Genomic DNA, 21425 nt, shown 5'->3' with positions numbered 1-21425 from the left:
TTAACTTATTCTCTCATCCTTAATATTAGAGAGTGCCAATCCCATTTTCTTCAGTGAAAATACTGTGATTTTAATAGGAAGAGCTGTGGGCTTTGGAGTGAGAGGTCTAGGTCATATCTTGATTTCATCCTTTTTCTAGCTATACTTCATTATGTAATTTATTGAGATGTTCATTTTTCAATTCTTCATCTGTAAAAATTCAAGTTGCCTTACATAGTTATTTTGAAGATACAATAAAATAAATGTGAAAACATTTAATCCAATTTCTGATAGAAAATAGGCCTTAAATTTTACCCTCTTTATTTTTTTCTGTCTTATCTTTCTTTGTGTGTTTTCAGATTCTCTTAAAGGATCACACAACTGGTTACTTTGGAAGCAATGGGTTGGTAGCTTCCTGACTTTTCTGATTACATTTAGTCAGGGTTCTGTTCTCCAATTAGGCTGCACAGCCTGAGGCTTCATCATGCTGTTATCAGTCAGGCAGCAACAGCTGGCTAGCCTCAGTTTACAGTGCACAAGTTACTTATAATGACTTGCAGATGCTTAAGTAACACAGTGAGGGTTCCACAGTTAAACACACTGAATCTTTTCAGGAGCTTGCAGAGCTAGAAAGTGCCCTCCAGGAACAGCATGAAGTGAATGCATCCTTGCAGCAGACTCAAGGAGATCTCAGTGCCTATGAAGCTGAGCTGGAGGCTCAGCTAAAACTAAGAGATGCTGAAGCCAACCAGCTCAAGGAAGAGTTGGAAAAACTCTCAAGGCTTACTCAGGTAAGTAAGAGCCATGTGCCAATCAGAAACTAAGTTTTAAAAACCCGGGCCTTAAGATACCACCTTAAGGTGGCACAACACCTGTAATCACAGCAGCTCCGGAGGCTGAGGCAGGGAGGATCACAAGTTCAAAGGCAGCCTCAGCAACTTAGTGAGGCCCTAAGCAACTTAGTAAGACCCTGTTTCAAAATAAAAAAAGGGATGGGGATAGTTAAGTGCCCCTGGGTTCAATCCCTGGTGCCATCACCCCCCCAAAAAAAAGGAAAAAAAAAATCATCCTTCCTTTCTTTTATTTTAAGATTAAACGCTTTGTAATACATGTATATAGAGTGACAGGAAGGTCACATTTTCCAAGTCAGACATTCTGAGTACAAATACTAGCCCTGTGTGACCCTGGCAAATTACTTCATGGCTCTGAGCCTCCCAGCCTCTTATTATTCTGTGAAATGGCAAACAGTGAGGTTAAAGGAGATAATAGACATGCAAGCACCTGATAGTTGATGTTCAATAAATTCTGTTTTTTATTTCTCAGAATAGCTTTAAGGGATTTCTTTTAAGTTGCATGTAAAAGAACATTGGTATGATTAGAAGGGGAGCTAAGAGTAGGTCTGGTTTATTATAGTAGTTACTTTATTGTATTTCCTTATCAGATACCAGTCACTTGGCATTTGTCAGGGTTATACAAAGAGCACGAAGTTTTATAAAACTATAGTTGACAGATGAGAGTCATGGAAAACAAGAGGTTGGGGAAAACAATGAAAATAACAGTAAATACATATTTTTAATAAAAGTAAATAAAATTTCCAAATGGTATCCTTTAAAATTCTTTCCTTTTTTTTTAAGACAGCCCTTACTAGTTTCAATTTACGTATACATACACATGTATGTATATGTGTATATACATGTGTGTGTGTATTTCTTTGTACTTTCATTGTCTTTTTTTTTTTCTCCTAATTCTTGATAAAAAGGTTACAAGAGCCTGGCCTTTTTACTGATCACTTGGTATTGAAAGAGATACTCCCCCTCTTAGCACTAGGACTGCCAAGATTGGTCTTCACGTCATACTTTGAGAATATGGAACATGATCTGCAGATCTACAGATCTCTGATTGGTACACTTAAGTTACATGAAATCACTTATCAAGCTTGTTCAATGCAGATTCCTGGATTCCACCATAGAGATTTTAACCTATCAGTCCAGGATGGGTTCTGGGCATCTGCATTTTTATAGATACACCAAGGGATTTTGATACTTGTATTTGAGGACATAGTTTGCTTTTGAAATTAGGTGTTTGGGGCCACCTGAAATATTCTGATTTGATATATTCAGGTCTAGCTGATCCTGAAATTAACTCCTTTAAGAATTAATAGTTTAGGGCTGAGGTTGTGGCTCAGCGGTAGAGCACTCACCTAGCATGTGAGAGGCCCTGGGTTTGATCCTTACCACAATATAAAAAAAAAATTAATAAAGGTATTCTGTCCAAACTACAACTGAAAAATATCATGCACCATGATCAAGTGGGATTCATGCCCCAGATGCAAGGTTGGTTCAACATATGGAAATCAATAAATGTAATTCACCACATCAATAGACTTAAAGATAAGAACCATATGATAATCTCAATAGATGCAGAAAAAGCATTCTACAAAATATAGCACCGCTTTATGTTCAAAACACTAGAAAAACTAGGGATAACAGGAACCTATCTCAACATTGTAAAAGCTATCTATGCTAAGCCTCAGGCCAGCATCATCCTAAACGGAGAAAAATTAAAGGCACTCCCTCTAAAATCTGGAACAAGACAGGGATGCCCTCTCTCACCACTTCTATTCAACATAGTTCTTGAAGCACTGGCCAGAGCAATTAGACAGACGAAAGAAATTAAAGGAATAACTATAGGAAAAGAAGAGTTTAAACTAGCACTATTTGCTGATGATATAATTCTATACCCAGAAGACCCAAAAGGCTCTACCAAGAAACTTCTAGAACTAGTAAATGAATTCAGCATAGTGGCAGGATATAAAATCAACACCCAGAAATCAAAGGCATTTCTGTATATCAGTGACAAATCCTTTGAAATAATGAGGAAAACTACCCCATTCACAATATCCTCAAAAAATAAAAATAAAATACTTGGGAATCAACAAAAGAGGTGAAAGATCTATAGAATGAAAACTATAGAACCCTAAAGAGAGAAATAGAAGACCTTAGAAGATGGAAATATATACCTTGCTCATGAATAGGCAGAATTAATATTATTAAAATGCCATATTACCAAAAACACTTTACAGACTCAGTGTGATCCAATCAAAATCCCCTCGGCATTCCTCACAGAAATAGAAAAAGCAATTATGAAATTCATCTGGAAAAATAAGAGACCCAGAATAGCTAAAGCAATTCTAAGCAGGGAGAGTGAAACAGGTGGTATTGCTATACCAGATCTTAAACTATACTACAAAGCAATAATAACAAAAACAGCATGGTACTGGCACCAAAACAGGCTGGTAGACCAATGGTACAGAATAGAGGACACAGAGACTAACCCACAAAATTACAACTACCTTATATTAGACAAAGGTGCTAAAAGCATACAATGGAGAAAGGATAGCATCTTCAAAAAATGGTGCTGGGAGAACTAGAAATCCATATGCAACAAAATGAAATTGAACCCCTATCTCTCACCATGCACAAAAGTTAACTCAAAATCGATCAAGGATCTAGGAATCAAACCAGAGACTCTGCGCCTAGTAGAAGAAAAAGTTGGCCCTAATTTCTATCATGTGGGGTTATGCCCCAATTTCCTTAATAAGACACCTATAGCACAAGAACTTAAACCAAGAATCAACAAATGGGACAAATTCAAACTAAAAAGTTTTTTCTCAGCAAGAGAAATAATAAGTGAGGGGAATAGGGAGCCTACATCCTGGGAACAAATTTTTACCCCTCACATATCAGATAGAGCTCTTATCTCTAGGGTATATAAAGAACTCAAAAAGCTAAACACCAAAAAAACAAATAACCCAATCAACAAATGGGCCAGGGACCCGAACAGACACTTCTCAGAAGAGGATGTACAATCAACCAACAAATACATAAAAAAATGCTCACCATCTCTAGCAATCAGAGAAATGCAAATTAAAACCACTCTAAGATACCATCTCACTCCAGTAAGAATGGCAGCCATTATGAAGTCAAACAACAACAAGTGCTGGCGAGGATGCGGAAAAAGGTACACTCATACATTGCTGGTGGGACTGCAAATTGGTGCAGCCAATTTGGAAAGCAGTATAGAGATTCCTTGGAAAGCTGGGAATGGAACCACCATTTGACCCAGCTATCCCTCTTTTCGGTCTATACTCAAAGGACCTAAAAACAGCATACTACAGGGACACAGCCACATCAATGTTTATAGCAGCACAATTCACCATAGCTAGACTGTGGAGCCAATCTAGATGCCCTTCAATGGATGAATGGATAAAAAGAATGTGGCATTTATATACAAAGGAATATTACTCAGCACTAAAAAATAACAAGATTATGGCATTTTCAGGGAAATGGATGGCATTAGAGCAGATTATGCTAAGTGAAGTTAGCCAATCCCAAAAAAACAAATGCTGAATGTCTTCTCTGATATAAGGGGGGTGACTCAAAATGGGGGAGGAAGAGCATGGGAAGAAGATTACCTCTGGAAAGGGAAGAGAGGTGGGAGGGAAAGGGAGCGAAAAGGGGAACTGCACAGAAGATAGAAGGAGACCCTCATCGTTACACAAAATACATGTATGAAGATGTGAGGAAAAAAAAAGAATAGCATCACCATAGATGGGGTAGAGAAAAGTGATGGGAGGGGAGGGGAGGGGATGGGGGAAAAGGAAGGATAGTAGAATGAAATAGACATTATTATTACTGTGTGTATATATGTGACTGCATGACCAATGTGATTCTGCAACCTATACACTCAGAAAAATGAGAAATTATATCCCATCTGATTCAAATGTATGATATATCAAGGTCATTGAACTGATATGTGTAACTAATTAAAACAAAAAATTTAAAAAAATTTTTTTAAAGAATTAATGGTTTAAAAGACTTGCAGTAAATTATTGTGGGTTTTTAATTTTCAGAGTACAAATTAAACATTAAAATATAGCTAGAAAGGGCTTGTGTCTGTATGTGTATTTATGCCTTTTTGGATCATAAATTATTGCTATTTTACACTTTTATATCGTTGCTTCCTATGACATCAGTTAGAACAATCAACACTTCAAGCAGAACTTGAGAAGGAAAGACAATCTCTCAAGAATGCCCTTGGAAAAGCCCATTTCTCAGAAGAAAAGGAACGAGAGAACAGTGAACTTCACACACAGCTTAAGCAGTTGCAGGTATAGATTTATTGCTTTGGAATGTATTTGTACATGGGGCATCCAAAGGTGATATCTTTAGTCAGGCATTTAACAACCTTTATAACATGTAATAAACAACTCAAATTATTTTTTTTTAAATTCTGGGCAGGCAGTACCATAGCCTCTGTTCCCTTATGACCATGGTTTTAAGATTATTAATATGAATATTCCCTACATTGTTAATGATGATGTGAAGAGATGGAAACAATGTCAATAGGAAACAATATACTGTGTGAATTCATGGAGGAAATCAGTACTTTTGTATTTCTCTGAGAAGCTGACTTGTCACCAGACTGAGCTAAAATAATTAGATTTGTGCATTCCTCTTCAGCTGAAATCTTTGTAATTATCTATGAATTTAACTAGAGTGGGTTGCAGTAGAATTTCTTAATTATAAACAGTTTTCACAATCCTCAGGATGCTATTAAAAATATAATGATTTTACTTTTGTGAAGAATATATTACAGAATATTTTTATAGCTCTTCTCAAAATAATCTACCCAAAAAACTGCAGTTGGACAGGATTTTCTTGATAATTAAACTCTACCAAAGAAGACAGATATCTCAGCAAAAAGTACCTGAACCAGCAGGCAGATCTTCAGATCTGTGAGAGTAGGATTATGTGGCTGACTGAGAGGGCAGCTATTTACCATTTGGAATAAAGGAATGGAGAAGGGGAATTGCACAGAAGATAGAAGGAGACCCTCATTGTTACACAAAATACATGTATGAAGATGTGAGGAAAAAAAAAGAGAGAATAGCATCACCATAGATGGGTAGAGAGAAGTGAGGGGAGGGGAGGGGAGGGGATGAGGGGAAAGGACTTGATTTGGGGGAAGACTTCCAAAACACAGTGCAGGGAGGATTCTAATAAATTAATACTATGCTCATGCAGATTTTCTCTTTTCAAAACCTCATACATGGTTTTCCTCAAAGTTTAAGGAAATCTGATAATGTAGAATTTTTAATTTTTACTGCTATCAGTTTAACTTCTGAAGCAAATACTATAAAAGATGTACATGTTTTCCATTCTTGTGTGAGAGGTGTGTGTGTAGTGAGTTTGTGTGGGTTGTCACTGGATTATTAGTGTTTATTTTTACTATGGGAATTTTGAAATAATCTAAAAAACACAGAAAATAGTCTTATGATCCTTTATTTGTCCGTGATCCAGTTTAAACAATTGTCTGTTCATTGTTCATTTAGTCAATCTCTTTTTGGCCAGGATATTTTAAAGAAAATCTCATACATCTTTGTTTCACCTATAAATACTTCAGTATACATCTCTTACAGGAAAGTACTAAAATATTCTTTGGGGGTCTTCTCCAAGGTAGAAGCTAAAATTACCTTTCCAAAAGACTGGCCATGCCATAGGACTACCTTAATTAGAGCCAGGTCCTTGGTCACTTGGCCTACTAACCTCCCAATATAAAGAGCACAAGTTCACTTACTCTACATTTGTTTTTCTCAGAAATCATTTTGTTGCAAAGGACTGAAAACTGCTCATGTAAGCTCAAGAAAGGAGACAGCTTGCTGGGAACCAGAGGGTTCTATTAGTTTTTTAGGGGCTACATGATTCCCTCATTTTTCCTTCCCAGTTTCTCTGGGAATTGTATTTGGCCCAGCATGGACTCCATCTCTGAGTGAACATATCTTTTCAGGCTCAGCACTTATTTGGACTTGCTGTACTGAATCTTGGTTCAGCTTCACAGAAGCTATTTTCTCACTAGTCAGTGGATTGGCTAGCCTTGTCACATCATCTGTGGCCAGGATTATATAATGCAGATGTTCCTTGATTTATAATAGGGTTTTGTAAGTTGAAAATACCATTAAGTTGAGTAGGGCACATCTGTATTTTAAGCATCTTAGGAGGTTGAGACAGGAGGATTGCAAGTTCAAAGCCAGCCCCCACAATTTAGCAAGACCCTCAGCAATTTAGCAAGACCCTGTCTCAAAAAATGAAAAGGACTGGGGATGTGGCTCACTGTTTGGGGGCCCAGAGGTTCAATCCCTTGTACCAAAAAAATAAAAAAGAAAAAAAGAAAAGAAAGAAAAAGAACTACTATTAAGTTGAAAAATGCTTTTAATATTCCTAATCTGATGAATAGCATAGCATAGCTTAGCCTACATTAAACAAACTTAGAGTACTCCCTTAGCCTGAAGTCAGGCAAAGTCATCTTAATACAAAGCCAATTTTATGGTAAATGAATATCTCATGCAACTTATTGGAAATATGATGGGATACAAAAACTACAAAACAAAATCTGAAAAACACTGGCCACACAATACACTGTAGAGAATTGTCTGTTGCACCATCACAAGGGAATATCATAACACATATTACCTGCCTGGAAAAAAATCAAAATTCCAAGTATGGTTTCTTATTAAAGTAGGGAACTGTCTATGGTGTAAAAGAAAGGGTGCATCAGGGCACCGCGCAGGAACACTTTACAGGTGAAAGGACTCCAGATGGTACAGGTGTTTAAAACATGTTAATTGCAATTCTGGATTTTCCACTTTAGTTAACAGTGTTACGCTGAGTTTGAAGTAGGTTAGTCATCCAGTTATTAATACAAAAGAATACAATCAATGGTTTAGGATATGGAACTGTTTTGCTTTATAATTTAGGAAAATTAGCAACTTTTATTTGAAAGAAGCAGTGTCTGAATTTAATTCCGTGATCTAGATATGTTGATTAATTTGTTAGAAGTGAAATGAAATATGCTATCATATAACAGACACTTCCCCTTGCATCCCGCTCCATAGGATGATAATAACCTCTTAAAACAGCAGCTTAAAGATTTCCAGAATCACCTTAACCATGTGGTTGATGGTTTGATTCATCCAGAAGAAGTGGCAGCTCGTGTGGATGAGCTAAGGAGAAAACTGAAATTAGGAGCTGGGGAAATGAGGTAAGGAGAAATCTAGACCTCCAAGAAGAGAGTGTGCCTCACAGCCTCAGAGTTGGAGTGTGAGTTTGAAAGATGAACTCATCTTCCTAGGTTCTGTTTATGGCCTGATTTCTTTTGCAAGGTTCTCCCTATGATGTTTCTGAGACTGAGATATGAGATCATTTAATTCTAATTGTAATGTTTTTTTTTTTTTTTTTTTTTTTTTTACATTTTAGATCTTTTAAATTTTTTGGTACTTTTAATTTTAAAAACATTTAAAAATTTAAGACTCTTTAACAGTCTTTCATGAAAGACTTTCATTTCTAATTCATATGGTCAGGAATTAGAACTGCATTATACAGTTTAAACCACAAATATAAAAAAACTGATGGTTATTTCAAATATATGGACATTTACTCTTAGCCTGACATGAGCCTGTGTTTTCAGAGTGATTTCAACCTTTGGTAAAATGACAGCTTGCACTTGGCAAGTCTCAGTACATTTCTGTGGATTGCACAGCTCTTCCTATGTTAACAGCATGTTTTGCATGTAGCATCAAAAATGAAATGTCACATTTTTGCCATGTTGTTTCTTTTCTTACCAGAATCTATAGTTCTTCAGATGTGTTAGGGAAAAGTCTTGCTGATTTACAGAAAGAATTCAATGAAATTCTTGCACATTCCCAATGGGAAAGAGAGGAAGCACAAGTTAGAGAAAGAAAACTCCAGGAAGAAATGGTTCTGCAGCAGGAAAAACTGGTGAATGGACAAGAGGAGTTCAGGCTAGCCTGTGAAAGAGCCCTTGAAGCACGAGTAAGAAGGGGCAGGAGGCAGCTGGAGGGTAGTGTTGGACAAATGCTAATGTTTTTGACCAAATTACAATGCTTCTTTTATATAAATTCAGCATAACTGTTGTTATTTTTACTCATAACAAATCTAGTTCAGTGTGACTAAAATTCAACCCGAATATAGTCTATTTGTGCCAGTTTTCCTTGTTTTGGAAGCAAGTGAGAGATGTTTTATAAGAGGCAAATAAGATCACATTGCTAGAGTACAGTGTGATGCCAGAATCTGGATTGAGGTTTTTGGTTTTATTTTTGGCTTTTTCAAACTAATGATATTGTGATAATGAAGCAAACATTCAAATGGATCCTAGAGAACATTCAAGATAAAACCATCCCAGTGAACTTTTTAGTACAAAATTTTGTTACATTCTATAGTAAAGAGAAAGATAGTTCCGTAACAAGTTCTTATCTTGCTTAGACATATTTTGCTTAAAAATAATTCTTGAAATTTGATTTCCTTACAGATTAATTTTGATAAGCGACATCACAATGCAAGAATCCAACAGTTGGAGAACGAAATTCGGTATTTGCAAGAAAATCTAAAAAGTATGGAAGAAATCCAAGGCCTTACAGATCTCCAACTTCAGGAAGCTGATGAAGAGAAGGAGAGAATTCTGGCTCAACTCCAAGAATTAGAGAAAAAGGTGGGAAGGCTAGGAAAGTCAGACACATAAGTACCTGTTACTCAGATCCTGCCCACTGGTGATCCAGTCACCTGACTAGTGTGATTCATAGTTTCTGGCTGGCATTGCTGGCACAGAGCTAAACCTGACCTAATAAAAACCTGGACGCATGTCATTGAATCAAGGATCTAAGACCAAGGCATCATGATAGATGAAAACGAAAATTAGGAATTTAAGGACTAACTTTAGAGTCAGGTGATACTTAAATGATCATAGAATAAGTTTGCCTCCTTAGAAACCCCTTGACCAATTGGATACATCCATGGGACATAACTTTTAAATTCCTCATCTTGCTTTCTAATACCCTGGCTTCTCTGATTGCTTTTTTCAAACATCTGTTCCCATGGTCTCAACATGGAACTTGTTAAATCCAGAAATTGTACCCACTATTTTTGAAGACACAAGCTGAAGTGTCCCACCCTAATTGGAACTTCTTATCTTGCTGACACCTCCATGCCAACAACTTGTCAACCTTATTGAGCTTGTAGTTCATTAGCCCCACCTTTCTATCTCTTAATAGATGTGGCACAATCATAGAGTGATTGCATGGTCTGTGTGAGGCTGTGGGTTTGATCCATAGCACCTTTTCTGTCTTTACTTTCTCTTATCTAATTTAAATTCCACAGTATACCACTAAGCCCTTTTTTTTATAAGGTACCCTCAAATCCTTTCCCCTTTTCTCCTGTCTCCTACTTTCTCTGGGCCTGCACCCATGCTAGGTATTCTGGAAGAAAGAAAATCCCCCATCCAGCATCGTCGTATCATTATAATCTTAGGTTGGCAGCCTCCCGTGGGCAGCATTCAGTAAGCTTCAGTAAGCTTACTCTCCCACACTGCACGATCTCATGCCTTTTTATTCACTCCTGCTATCTGCCTTCTCCCAGCCTCAGTGACTGATTTACTGTATACATCACTGGGAACCCATTAGTTCTCAAATTCTGTTGAGTCCACCCCCAAAATACATCTGGAGTGTATGTGCTTTTTTCTTCTCTTATGTCACCACCCTTGTTTAGGCCTCATCTCTCTTGTGGATAACTAGTGTGGCCACCTGACCACAATTCTACTCATGGTCTGCTCCACAGAGCAACCATTGTGCTCTTTCTAAAATGTGAATTGACTGTAGTCAGTCTCAAGCCTGTGAGACCCTGAATGGTTTGCCTCTATATAATTCTTCCCTTTTCTTATTATACTTCTCCTTTTGGTTCCTAGTGCCAACTTCTGGGGGGTTGGGGATGTGATACAATCATAGAGTGCTTGCCTGATCTGTGTGAGGCTGTGGGTTTGATCCACAGCACCACAAAGCAACAACAACAACAATAAAAATAGCCAACTTCTTTCTTCACCAGTAAATGCCCAGAGCCTAATTCAGTGATTTTTGAAGACTGGTCCATCCATTTCTTGAATGAATGAAATTTATGATCACTGAGATTCTTAACTAAGAAAACTGATTCTTTAAAAAGTTTATGCCAATTTTGAGATTTTTAAGTTTTATTTATATGTTTAGTAGATACTTATAGAGTGCTAACCTGTCAGGACTGTTCTGACATGGTGCATGCAGTGGAGAACAGTTTCTGAAGCTTACATTTTAATTCATTGCTACCAAATGGTTCATCTAGTTAAGTAATTTTTTTTTTTTTAATTTTAGAAGAAACACGAAGATGCCAAATCTCAAGAGCAGTTTCTTGGTTTAGATAAAGAGTTGAAGAGTCTGAAGAAAGCTGTGGCTGCCTCTGATAAACTAGCTACAGCCGAGCTCACCATTGCCAAAGACCAGTTGAAGTCCCTTCATGGCACTGTTATGAAAATTAACCAGGAGAGGGCAGAGGTTAGTTCACATAATCAGAACTAGCTTATACCACTGCTGCTACTGCTGCAAAAAACATAGCAACTTTTATAGACTTTGGTGTTTGTCAACATGTATGAGGACAAAAGTTTTGAAGTTTTGTCACATAATCTGTCTTAACCTTAAATCTTGTGTATTTGTATGAAAATGTTACCTCATAGGGCTGTTATGACTCCTGAGGTAATGTTTGTTACAGTACTTTATAGGATACAGATACTAATGACAGTAAGATCAAAGGACCAAAAAGATATATTGATGGGACCCCAAAGAGAGACCAATTGTGGAAGACTGTAGAACAGTGAAGAAAAAGCCCTTGTTCCTTCTAATGCAGCACTCTGACCACTTGACCAGAGTGGATCAGGCTGCCCAGATGGGAACAACATCAGAGAAAGTGGGGTTTGACACCACATGTTCATGGGATAGCCCAGGCAGGCAATGTGACAAATACAGAATCAGTCTGAGAGAAAGAATGAAGATGACAACCTGTGATGGCCTCCTCGTACTGTGTCCCAGTAGGAGTTGCAGGAAGTTGAGAGGTTCAGCAGAAAGGCAGCACGAGCCGCCAGGGACCTGACTCGAGCAGAAGCAGAGATCGAGCTCCTGCAGAATCTTCTCAGGGAGACAGAGGAGCAGGTCAGTGTTGGTCCCCAAGCCATTTTCTTCCTGGATCTTTCTCAGTTCCTAAAAGATGAAAGTACTTCAGGTGATATATCAAATCTGAAGTGCAATCATTAGTCTATCAGTACTCGAGTCTCTACTGTGTGCAGGGACGAAACACAGTGTAAATATAAGAGTCAGGTGATTTCCTCACTGGTAGGGACTAAATAAAAATTACAGAATTATGCTGGGCGCGTGGCACATGCCTATAATTTCAGCGCCTCGGGAGGCTGAGACAGGAGAATCGCAAGTTCAAAGCCAGCTCAGCAAAAGCAACACGCTAAGCAACTCAGTGAGATCCTGTCTCTAAATAAAATACAAAATAGGGCTGGGATGTAGCTCAGTGGTCGAGTGCCCCTGAGTTCAATCCCCAGTACTCCCCCCCAGAATTACAGAATTATAATCAAGTTGCAGGGATACACACATCTGAGAAAGGATTCATTCATGATACTTTGTATGATGAATTTTTTTAATAGTTTCGAACTGAAATGGAAAAAACAGATGTAGGTACTGGAGGAGCAAACTCAAAAGTGCTAGAAATCGAGAAGCTAAATGAGATGATGGAGAGGCAAAGGGCAGAGATCACAAGACTGCGGGATTTACTAGACCTCACTGGGGCTGGTAAGATATTATTGGGCTTTGATTTTTTATTTGTAGTCATAAAACTAAACTGTTTGTCAACATGTATGAGGACAAAAGTATTACAACGTATTTAACTGTTGTAAATAAATTCCATGCTTGACTTAGTTGCAAAAATTATTTAATAGGTTAAAGAATTTAAAAAACATTTTGTGTCAAGTGTGGGTATTGAGGGACTTGATTAGAGATAAGGTGTTTGTATTTGTAATTTTCAAAGAAATAATGCTTATGAGTCTGTTTGTTTTCCCTGAATTACTTTGGAATCAGAAAGAGAGATTAATGTACCTATCCTCTTAGTGTCAACAAAAACTAATTAAAAGGACAACTGAAAGTCGCCTTAAGGAACTGATGAAATTCACTGGCTCTCATGGAATCTCTTTTGTACATTGAGAAAGAAAGGAAGTAGATGATTTAATGCCAACTTCATAGAATGGCTTTCCTTTACAGATAACAAAGGAGGCTTTGAAAATGTTTTAGAAGAAATTGCTGAGCTGCGCCGTGAAGTTTCTTCCCAGAATGATCACATCAGCGGCCTGGCAGGTCCTTTCAGAAGACGAGGCTGTTGGTACTTTATGCCACCACCACCATCATCAAAAGTAGGGGTTCTGTGGCACTGGAAGTGTATTCTAAATTTTTTTTTTTTAATTATGACATTGTCCTCTTCCCCAAACTTGTGTACAGGTGCCAAGAACTTGTCTGTACTGAGCTTCTTCAGTGTTTTTAATATTTGAGATGAAAACGGGGCTTTCCAACAGAAGGTAGTAGTTGCCTTTCGCAGTCAGGTGGTATGTTGTGGGGTTTCCTGGTTGAGGATGCTAGAAAATGATACTATGACTTGAGTCAGAGAGCCTGCTGAAAACATGTATAGAATTGTGCAGAGGCCCAGACAGAAAAATAGGTATCTGGATTTCATTTCTTTTTAACAAACATTTAGTACTTACTGAAGTCTAGACCAAGTGTCTGGCAGAGTTTGAGTACGATGACACCTGCTTTTGGGGCATGCTAGTAAAATTACAAAACAATGATATGCATGTTATAACAGACTGGGGGGGTTGTTTTGGGTACTGGGGAATTGAACAGGGGGTGGGGATACCACTGAGTTACCTACCCAGCCCTTTTTCTTTCTTTTGAGAGAGGGTCTCACTAAGTTGCTGAGGTTCTCACTAAGTTGTTGACATATCTTGACCTTGAACTTGGAATCCTCCTGCCTCAGCCTCCTAGTTGCTGGATTACAAGGATGTGCTACTATGACTATTGTGATAACAGATTTGTTACAGAGAGATGTTAAGAAATCATCTCATGAGAAAGTTCAGGAAGGAAGACTTCACCTCAGTGTCGTAAGGTCAGCACTTAGCAAGCAGCATGGGCTTTTGGGGAGAGAGAAAACAGCTTGTGTAGAAGGGGAAAGCTGGCTTAGCCATGGCAAGTACCCTTGTAGGACTCTGGAGGTTTATGGGAACAATGAAAGAGGGAGATAGAAAAGTAGATTTGGGTCATGCTTCTTTTAAAGGGGCTTTAGAATCCCTTTCACTGAATTATTTAGGTCATGGGGAACTGAGGTTGTATGTTAACATGATCAGGGTAGGAAGAGTATTCTGGCTGACTTGGGAGTATAAACTTAAGGCAAGGAGAACTTTTTGTGGGGCTGTTTGAACTCTTTCAAGTGAAGGACAAAAGAAACCAGAGCTATATCAGTGAAGCTGAAAAAGAAGAGATTAAGGAATGGTAAGGAGACCAAATAGTCAGGTACCTGAATGTGGAAAGTAAGGAATGGACTATGTAAGATGTACTCAACCAAAGCAGAGGAGCTAGGTGACATCCTTCTGACTAGCAACAGTAAGGGGAGAAGCAGCCTTCAACTTGCTAGGATCTCAGAAACCTACTTAAGTTTAACCAGAACCTGAAGAGCAGAATCTGAGATCCTCCCTTCCAGAAACCTAAAGGAAGCCTACACGCTGGGCACAACCAGAAGCACTGTATGTTAGAACAAAACATATGGCCTGGAGTCTAGAACTTCGGGCTGGAAAGGGTGGAGAATAGCAGAGTCGAGCTTTAAAGACATGCCAGGCTCCCAGGGCGGCAGATGACTAGTGTCTTCAGATTCCACTGAAAGTTTGCTGCTGTCTGTTGCTGCAGTGCTAGACTATTAAGACAAGGCAAAAGAAGAGAAAGCACAGGAAAGATGAACACAGGTAGAAGAGAGACTGAAACACAGGGACCTGCTCACTTATCGAGAGCTTGTTTTCATTTCTCTTATGGGGAATTATGGCATAAAACTAACCCAAACAGATAGGTAATGTGCTTTTACCATTTCAACATTGTCAAGGACTTGTTATTTCTAGAAAATGGTACCAAAAGACAGGAGAAAGCTTTCATTAAATAACTTCTGAAGAGATTAAATAAACATCAGTTTGGTTGCTTTCACACACTTCAAGCCTTTCCCTTTCACAGACTAGTCTGCCGTGACCCCAGCCATTGCTTACACAGTCCTTCTCTCTGCATGGCTTCCCTAATACTGTCTTGTTGATCAAGTCCAGATGCAAGTAAATAAACTGAATCATGTGTATGGAACTGTGGTTTATGTGACCTTGTAATCACATCTCACTTCTGACTATGAAAAATAATAATTACTATAATGAAAAGAAACCAAGTGCTTTCTCAGCTTTGCTACATCTCAGCATTCCTGCAGACTTTGACATTTCTCAGAGTCAGCCTTTCCATTTGTAATACACGGTGTGCTGTCCTGTCATTTATTTTAGATTTCCAGCCATAGTTCCCAGGCTACCAAGGACTCTGGTGTGGGCCTCAAGTACATGGCCTCAACTCCTTTCAGAAAACCACGGTCTGGACAAGAGGGAAAGGACAGCAGTGGACCTCCACCTGCTTCAGGATACTGGGTCTATTCACCAATCAGGAGTGGGTTACATAAATCATTTTCAAATAGAGGTAAATCACATCACATAAGAGAAGTTGTACTTCTCTTGCCTGTTTAATATCTTTTTATTGTTTTCCTGAAATCCATAGACATTGTCCGAACTCTTTAGTTTACTCTGTGAGGCTTTCTGTGACCTGGTCTTGGCCAATGACTTCTCTTACCTCCCATACCATGCCTGACTGCTTAAGATACAGCACCAGTTTTCTCAAACCTCCAGAGTTTAAACACTCTACCACCAAGCCACATCCCCAGCCCCAAAGCTCCATATTTTAAACTTTGTATCTGGAATGTCTTCCTCCTTTCTTTCTTTCCCAAACCAATTCCTCCTCATTCTTCAGTAAGTCCCAGGTCCTAAAACAGCATTCCCTTCATGGAGCCTTCCTCCACCTGCTTCCTCCAGGCCAACCAAGTGGCTTCTTTGCCTGTGCTTCTGGAGTGTAGGGCCTTGATTCCTTGTATCATGGCAGTAAGGTAGCTCTACTAAAACAGAGTATTATAGGTGTGTCTTCCAAAGCACTCAGGGGAAGAATCAGACCTGGGTAAGTCCCAGCTCTTGCACTTAATAATTGTGATCATAGGCAAACTATTTATCTGCTCTGTGACTGTTAATCTTTAATATAGGAGTACTACCTTCTGAGGATATGTTCATTCAGCAACTATTTATTGAGCACATGCAATGTGTTAGGTTCTTTGTCAGTGATGAGCAAATTTAGCTCCTCCTTTTAGAGGCAACAAGTAAGTAAGCCATCATATTGGAGAGTATTAGGTGTCATGAGAGTGGTAAATGCTGGGTGATGCCATTGCTGTCCTATCTCATGGCACATCTCTGTTAATCTTTAATGTAGCATCAAACAGGCATCCAAATGATTGCTGGATCAATGAATAAACTAGTGAGTAAAGAAATAAACCAAGATAAGCTTAGGAAAAACTCAAGTATCCGCTGCTGAAAACACTTTAAATCTGTTTTGATCTCAGAATTGCTTTTGACCTTTCTCAGAGTGTTTTTTTTGTTTTTGTTTGTTTTTTTCTTCAGTGTCACAGGTGGAACCTGTGGCCTTGCCCATGCTAGGCAAGCCCTCTACCACTGAGCTACATCACCAGACTCTTTTTTGAGAATTTTGTTCTCGTATTTCCAGGATCTCTGTCAAAATCTACTGTTCTCTACTAAACCCTGGGGTAACATACTCTTCTGTTTATTTTTTGAAGATGGAGACAGTGAAAGAGATAGCCAGGAAGAGAGCGGAATGAATGAACAAGAGGAGCCCCCATTTGTGCCTCCTTCTGGATACTTGATGTATACTGTGCTTCCTGATGGTTCTCCTGTACCCCAGGGCATGGCCCTGTATGCACCACCTCCTCCCTTGCCCAACAACAGCCGACCTCTCACCCCTGGCACTGTTGTTTATGGCCCACCTCCCGCTGGAGCCCCCACTGTTTATGGACCACCACCCCCAGGCTTCTCCATTCCCCTCATCCCTATGGGTGTTCTACATTGCAACGTGCCAGAACATCATAACTTAGTAAGTGGAAAGATACCCAGCTCTACCCACACCGTTTCCATGCATGCCTGATAAGGATGTACATGAGTTGACTTTTTATGAATAGGTTGTATTCCAAAAGTGTGATTGTGAGGCTGATGTTTAGAACTGAGTAAGAGTTCTCTTATTAAAATGCTATTTTGGATAGGACTTAAGGTCCCAGGCCAGTCTAAAACTTGGTTAGCCATTTTATTATAGAAATGCCTTCAGTTCAAAACTGAACCATTTTCATGTATCTTCTATTAACAAGTGCTGTATTAATGTGTATTTGTAGATATAGTCACATAATAGGGCCTATACCTGTGCATGTACACATATATGTATACACACTTGTTTAAAGAGCATACAGCAGGTTTTGATGGGAATTATCTCTGGGTGTAGTATTTATTGATCATTATTAATTTTATAGTTATTTTTGTACAGTTTTCCCACTTCATATTATAAGTATTTCCCTATGATTTTACTAGTATTTTTAGAAAGTATTTTAATAACTGTACATTTATTTGTAGGTCTTACAATTGACTGTGTGAGGAATCTAAGAACAGATAACTTCCTAACACTGAATTAATTTCTAACTTTTGGGTTCTAAAGCAATAAAACTTCATTCCAAGCTCCATTTCAAACTCAAAGCACCGGGAGACTGGTGGGTTTTTGTTCGTTTTTTTTTTCCTTCCATTTTCAGCAGATTGGAGGGAAAGTAAAGGACTAGGACACCTGGTACCATGTCACAGTACTATCTTAATGGTTCAGACTGGCTTCAGAGGGCCTTTGTGCATTAACATGGTTACACTGGTAGTCACTCAGATTCTCTTGTGATTTTTTTTCATTGTACATTGTATCTGTAGCCATTCTTTCTACTCAGCATTTATTAATAAGCTCTTACACCAGTTCTTTTATTCTCTGAAAGTACTTAACTACTTATGTAGTTTCCAAAGTATACCTTTATGATTTCTTACATTTTCACATATTATTTTTTTAGCTCAGGTTTTCCCTTTTTCATTTTTTTTTTAATCCAGGCAAAACATCTCTTCCTCTGGGCAACCTTTTCAGATGACACCCCTCCTGTGTGTCCAGAGGAAGGAGAAACTTCCATCTGTCTCTTCTAGATTCTGAATGTCAGAAGCAGACATTTGGAAGAGTCTTGGTGGATGTTTTGCAACCATAGTCACACTGATAGAAAAGTTAGATCAGTCCATCTGTTTCACCTATGGCATGTGAAAAAATGGGCTCACCTTAAATTTTCTTTTTATACAAAGTCAAAATCTGCCATCACTTTTCAGCCTATAGAGTCACTTTAACTACAGTTAATTTCAGCTTCTGGGGGAAAAAGGGGAAATACATTCTCTGGTGTTTCAGTACTGCATTTTTTTCCCCTGTATTTCAGGAGAATGAAGTTTCTAGATTAGAGGACATAATGCAGCATTTAAAATCAAAGCGACAGGAGGAACGGTGGATGAGAGCATCCAGGCAGCAGTCTGAGAAAGAAATGGAAGAACTGCAACATAACATTGATGGTCTTTTGCAAGAGAAGAAAGAATTAGAATGTGAAGTAGAAGAATTACATAGAACCATCCAGAATCATCAACAACGAAAGTAATTATTATTAGCCATTATATTTTCATAATTTTTTCATTATATTTTCATAATTCAGATGGATATGGTATTTTGGAAATGTTCTATTTCTGAACTGTCTAAAACAGTAATTACGAGTCACATGTTGGCTATTGTGCACTTGAAATGTGACTGCTGGAACCTAGAGGAACAGAACTAAATTTAATTTTAATTAATTAGTAGCCACATACTTTGGACAGTACAAATCTTGAGAACAGCACAGCCATTTCCCTTCCCCTTACTCCCCCCAGGCATCTAGTTGGCCTCTGAGTCCTGCTGATTACATACAAAAAGCTGTCAAACTGGCCCTTTGACCACTGCCGCTCTGGCCTTTCATCCTTCTCATCCTCAGCCACTGTAATAGATTCACACTGGCATTCCAGTGTCTTCTCTCTATATACTGGACACTGACTTTCTGTCCCATCATAGTGACAACACCTGCTACCATCTGAGCCCCGCCTCTCCTTTGTATCCCTCCCTCCCTCATACAGTGTTTGATCTCCACCCCTGGCTTTTCTGTGGCCTTCCAGACACCATGTTTTTCCCTGCTTCTTCCTTGATGTGAGCCATCCTCTGCTGAAATGCCTTCCCTTTCCTTGCCTGATTCTACTCTGTCTTTCAGACAAAGGTTAGGGATCTGTTTTACACAAAGACTTTTTCCTCCTAGGCACCCCCTAATTCTGGGTTAGCAACCTTGGGTATAGCACTGTCCACAAAATATTGTGAGGAACCCAGGAGTTCCTTGAGAACAATGGCTGGGCCTCCATCTCTGAAAGAGATCGGGGAGGCTCCATTTCCCTGTGCCTGGCATAATAAAAGTTGTAGCATCTGTTGCTTCAATCCAGTAATATAAAAACCCATCTTCAGTAATATTCTGTGAATTGTGGCATGTCTCAAGTTTTTGTCACTTAAGGCAGACTAGCCCAGGTCCCAGGATAGGTGAGAGGCCTGCGGAGGATTCAGAGTAAATGAGTTGTGGTCACTGCCATCTAGGAATAGACATATGACTGACTAAAAGCCTAGAAGTGGAAAGCAAAGGCTACACCAGGAAGATTGGGACTCAGTGTTGGAGGATTGGAGAGGGTTGTATCTATTAGTAGTATATATTTTGAGGTCTTTTGAAGGGGATGTTAGGGTATAGGATATCCACTACTTTTTCCAGTTATAAAGGTGTATTAAAATGATCATTAGGAAATTTGGGTAACACAAAATTGATGAAAAAAGTTAAATATCATCTGTATACATTTATTTAAGGAGAAAAATATGTTGTATTTATTTTCATATTTTTCTGTCATGCAGTCATGGATAGTCCCATTGTCAAATAGTGTTATCAGGTTAAGCTTGGGTTTTTTAATCTTGTACCAAACCTTTTAACTTTTTAGTATTAACATTGTTTAACAGAATGAAATAAATCACAAAATCTGGGCTTTGAGGACAGTTTTGAGGGAATGGATGATTATTCTGTTAGTAAATTTTTATACTTCAATCTATTCAGAATATTTCAGTCATTCAGAAGCATGGATGTATCAGCACTGTCTTAGCCAGATACTAACAACATGGAAATATTTGCTGTTATTTTTAAAAGGAGAAACCATTCCATAATAAGTTCTGTGTATATACATTTATTGCCAGTAGTGTTCCATATTTAACAAAAAGGTGGACATTAATTTTGAATATAACCAAATGTAGCTGCTTCTCTTGTCCCTTCCCATATAAAATTAGAAAATCATTGTGCATCTTTTTCATAGGTTCTATTCATATTGTCTGCATTTAAAAATCTTTTAATGTTTGTGAATGTAATTTTTTAGGGACTTCATTGATGGAAATGTTGAGAGTCTTATGACTGAACTAGAAATAGAAAAATCATTCAAACACCATGAAGATATTGTAGATGAAATTGAGTGCATAGAAAAGACCCTTCTGAAACGGCGCTCAGAACTCAGGGAAGCTGACCGACTCCTGGCAGAAGCTGAGAGTGAACTTGCCTGCACAAAAGAGAAGGTATGTCTTCTTGTGGTTTGTGGCGTGAACTCATTGTGAGTGGGGGGCAGCTTACTGTTATATGCCTGGATTGCAAAGAAAACAGGGGAAAAGAACACAGTTGTCCAAGCCAGATAGCCAGGTTCCAGATTGGAGTCTGCCAGAATTTGGGCAAGTCATTGAAGTCCTCAAGTTTTGCCTTTCTCATCTATAAATTCAGGCTAAGAATATGTAGGCTGTTCAGTATGAATGAAATGAAATAGCATATTTAAGATTTTTGAAGTTAATTTAGTTCTCAGCATATTCCACTATTTTATCATGTGTGTATGTGTTTGTGTTTGGGCTCTGCTGTGTTTCTTTTCTTTTTAGTTTTCGATAGACCTTTATTTTATTTACTTATATGTGGTGCTGAGAATAGAACCCAGTGCCTCACACATGCTAGGCAAGTGCTCTATCACTGAGCCACAAACCCAGCCCTCTGCTGTGTTTCTTAAGTAGGCCATTTAATTTTTTAGAAAGCCATAGGGACCTCACAAGTCTTACTTTTTCTTTAAGATGGTAATGGGAATAATAATATAATTTTGGTCCAAGATAGTATTCTTCAAAGACAACAACACAGAGGAAATTTGGAGTGGGG

The 21425-nt window shown here is 38.5% G+C and overlaps 1 protein-coding gene across 12 annotated transcripts in view; it reads left to right on the top strand.

Moving 5' to 3' along the window:
- The window catches only part of Cntrl (centriolin), an 89789-nt gene that overhangs the window by 48288 nt on the left and 20076 nt on the right, over nt 1-21425 (top strand). For 10 of the 12 annotated variants that reach the window (XM_048813170.1, XM_048813173.1, XM_048813172.1 and 7 more), the window contains 13 exons: nt 594-770; nt 5015-5149; nt 7934-8079; nt 8663-8870; nt 9367-9546; nt 11231-11410; nt 11945-12061; nt 12562-12706; nt 13172-13320; nt 15484-15670; nt 16866-17179; nt 18582-18790; nt 20617-20809. In XM_048813170.1, the coding sequence (XP_048669127.1) occupies nt 594-770; nt 5015-5149; nt 7934-8079; nt 8663-8870; nt 9367-9546; nt 11231-11410; nt 11945-12061; nt 12562-12706; nt 13172-13320; nt 15484-15670; nt 16866-17179; nt 18582-18790; nt 20617-20809 (2340 nt within the window). Of the gene's footprint in view, nt 1-593; nt 771-5014; nt 5150-7933; nt 8080-8662; nt 8871-9366; nt 9547-11230; nt 11411-11944; nt 12062-12561; nt 12707-13171; nt 13321-15483; nt 15671-16865; nt 17180-17706; nt 17841-18581; nt 18791-20616; nt 20810-21425 lie in introns of those variants that run through there. The other 2 variants (XR_007351193.1, XM_048813175.1) reach the window with 2 other exon arrangements.

Source organism: Marmota marmota, unplaced genomic scaffold (assembly GCF_001458135.2).
Source record: "Marmota marmota marmota unplaced genomic scaffold, marMar, whole genome shotgun sequence".
NCBI lineage: Eukaryota > Metazoa > Chordata > Mammalia > Rodentia > Sciuridae > Marmota > Marmota marmota.
Note: the sequence above shows the minus strand (reverse complement) of the source record. Positions and strands in the feature narration are given on the sequence as shown.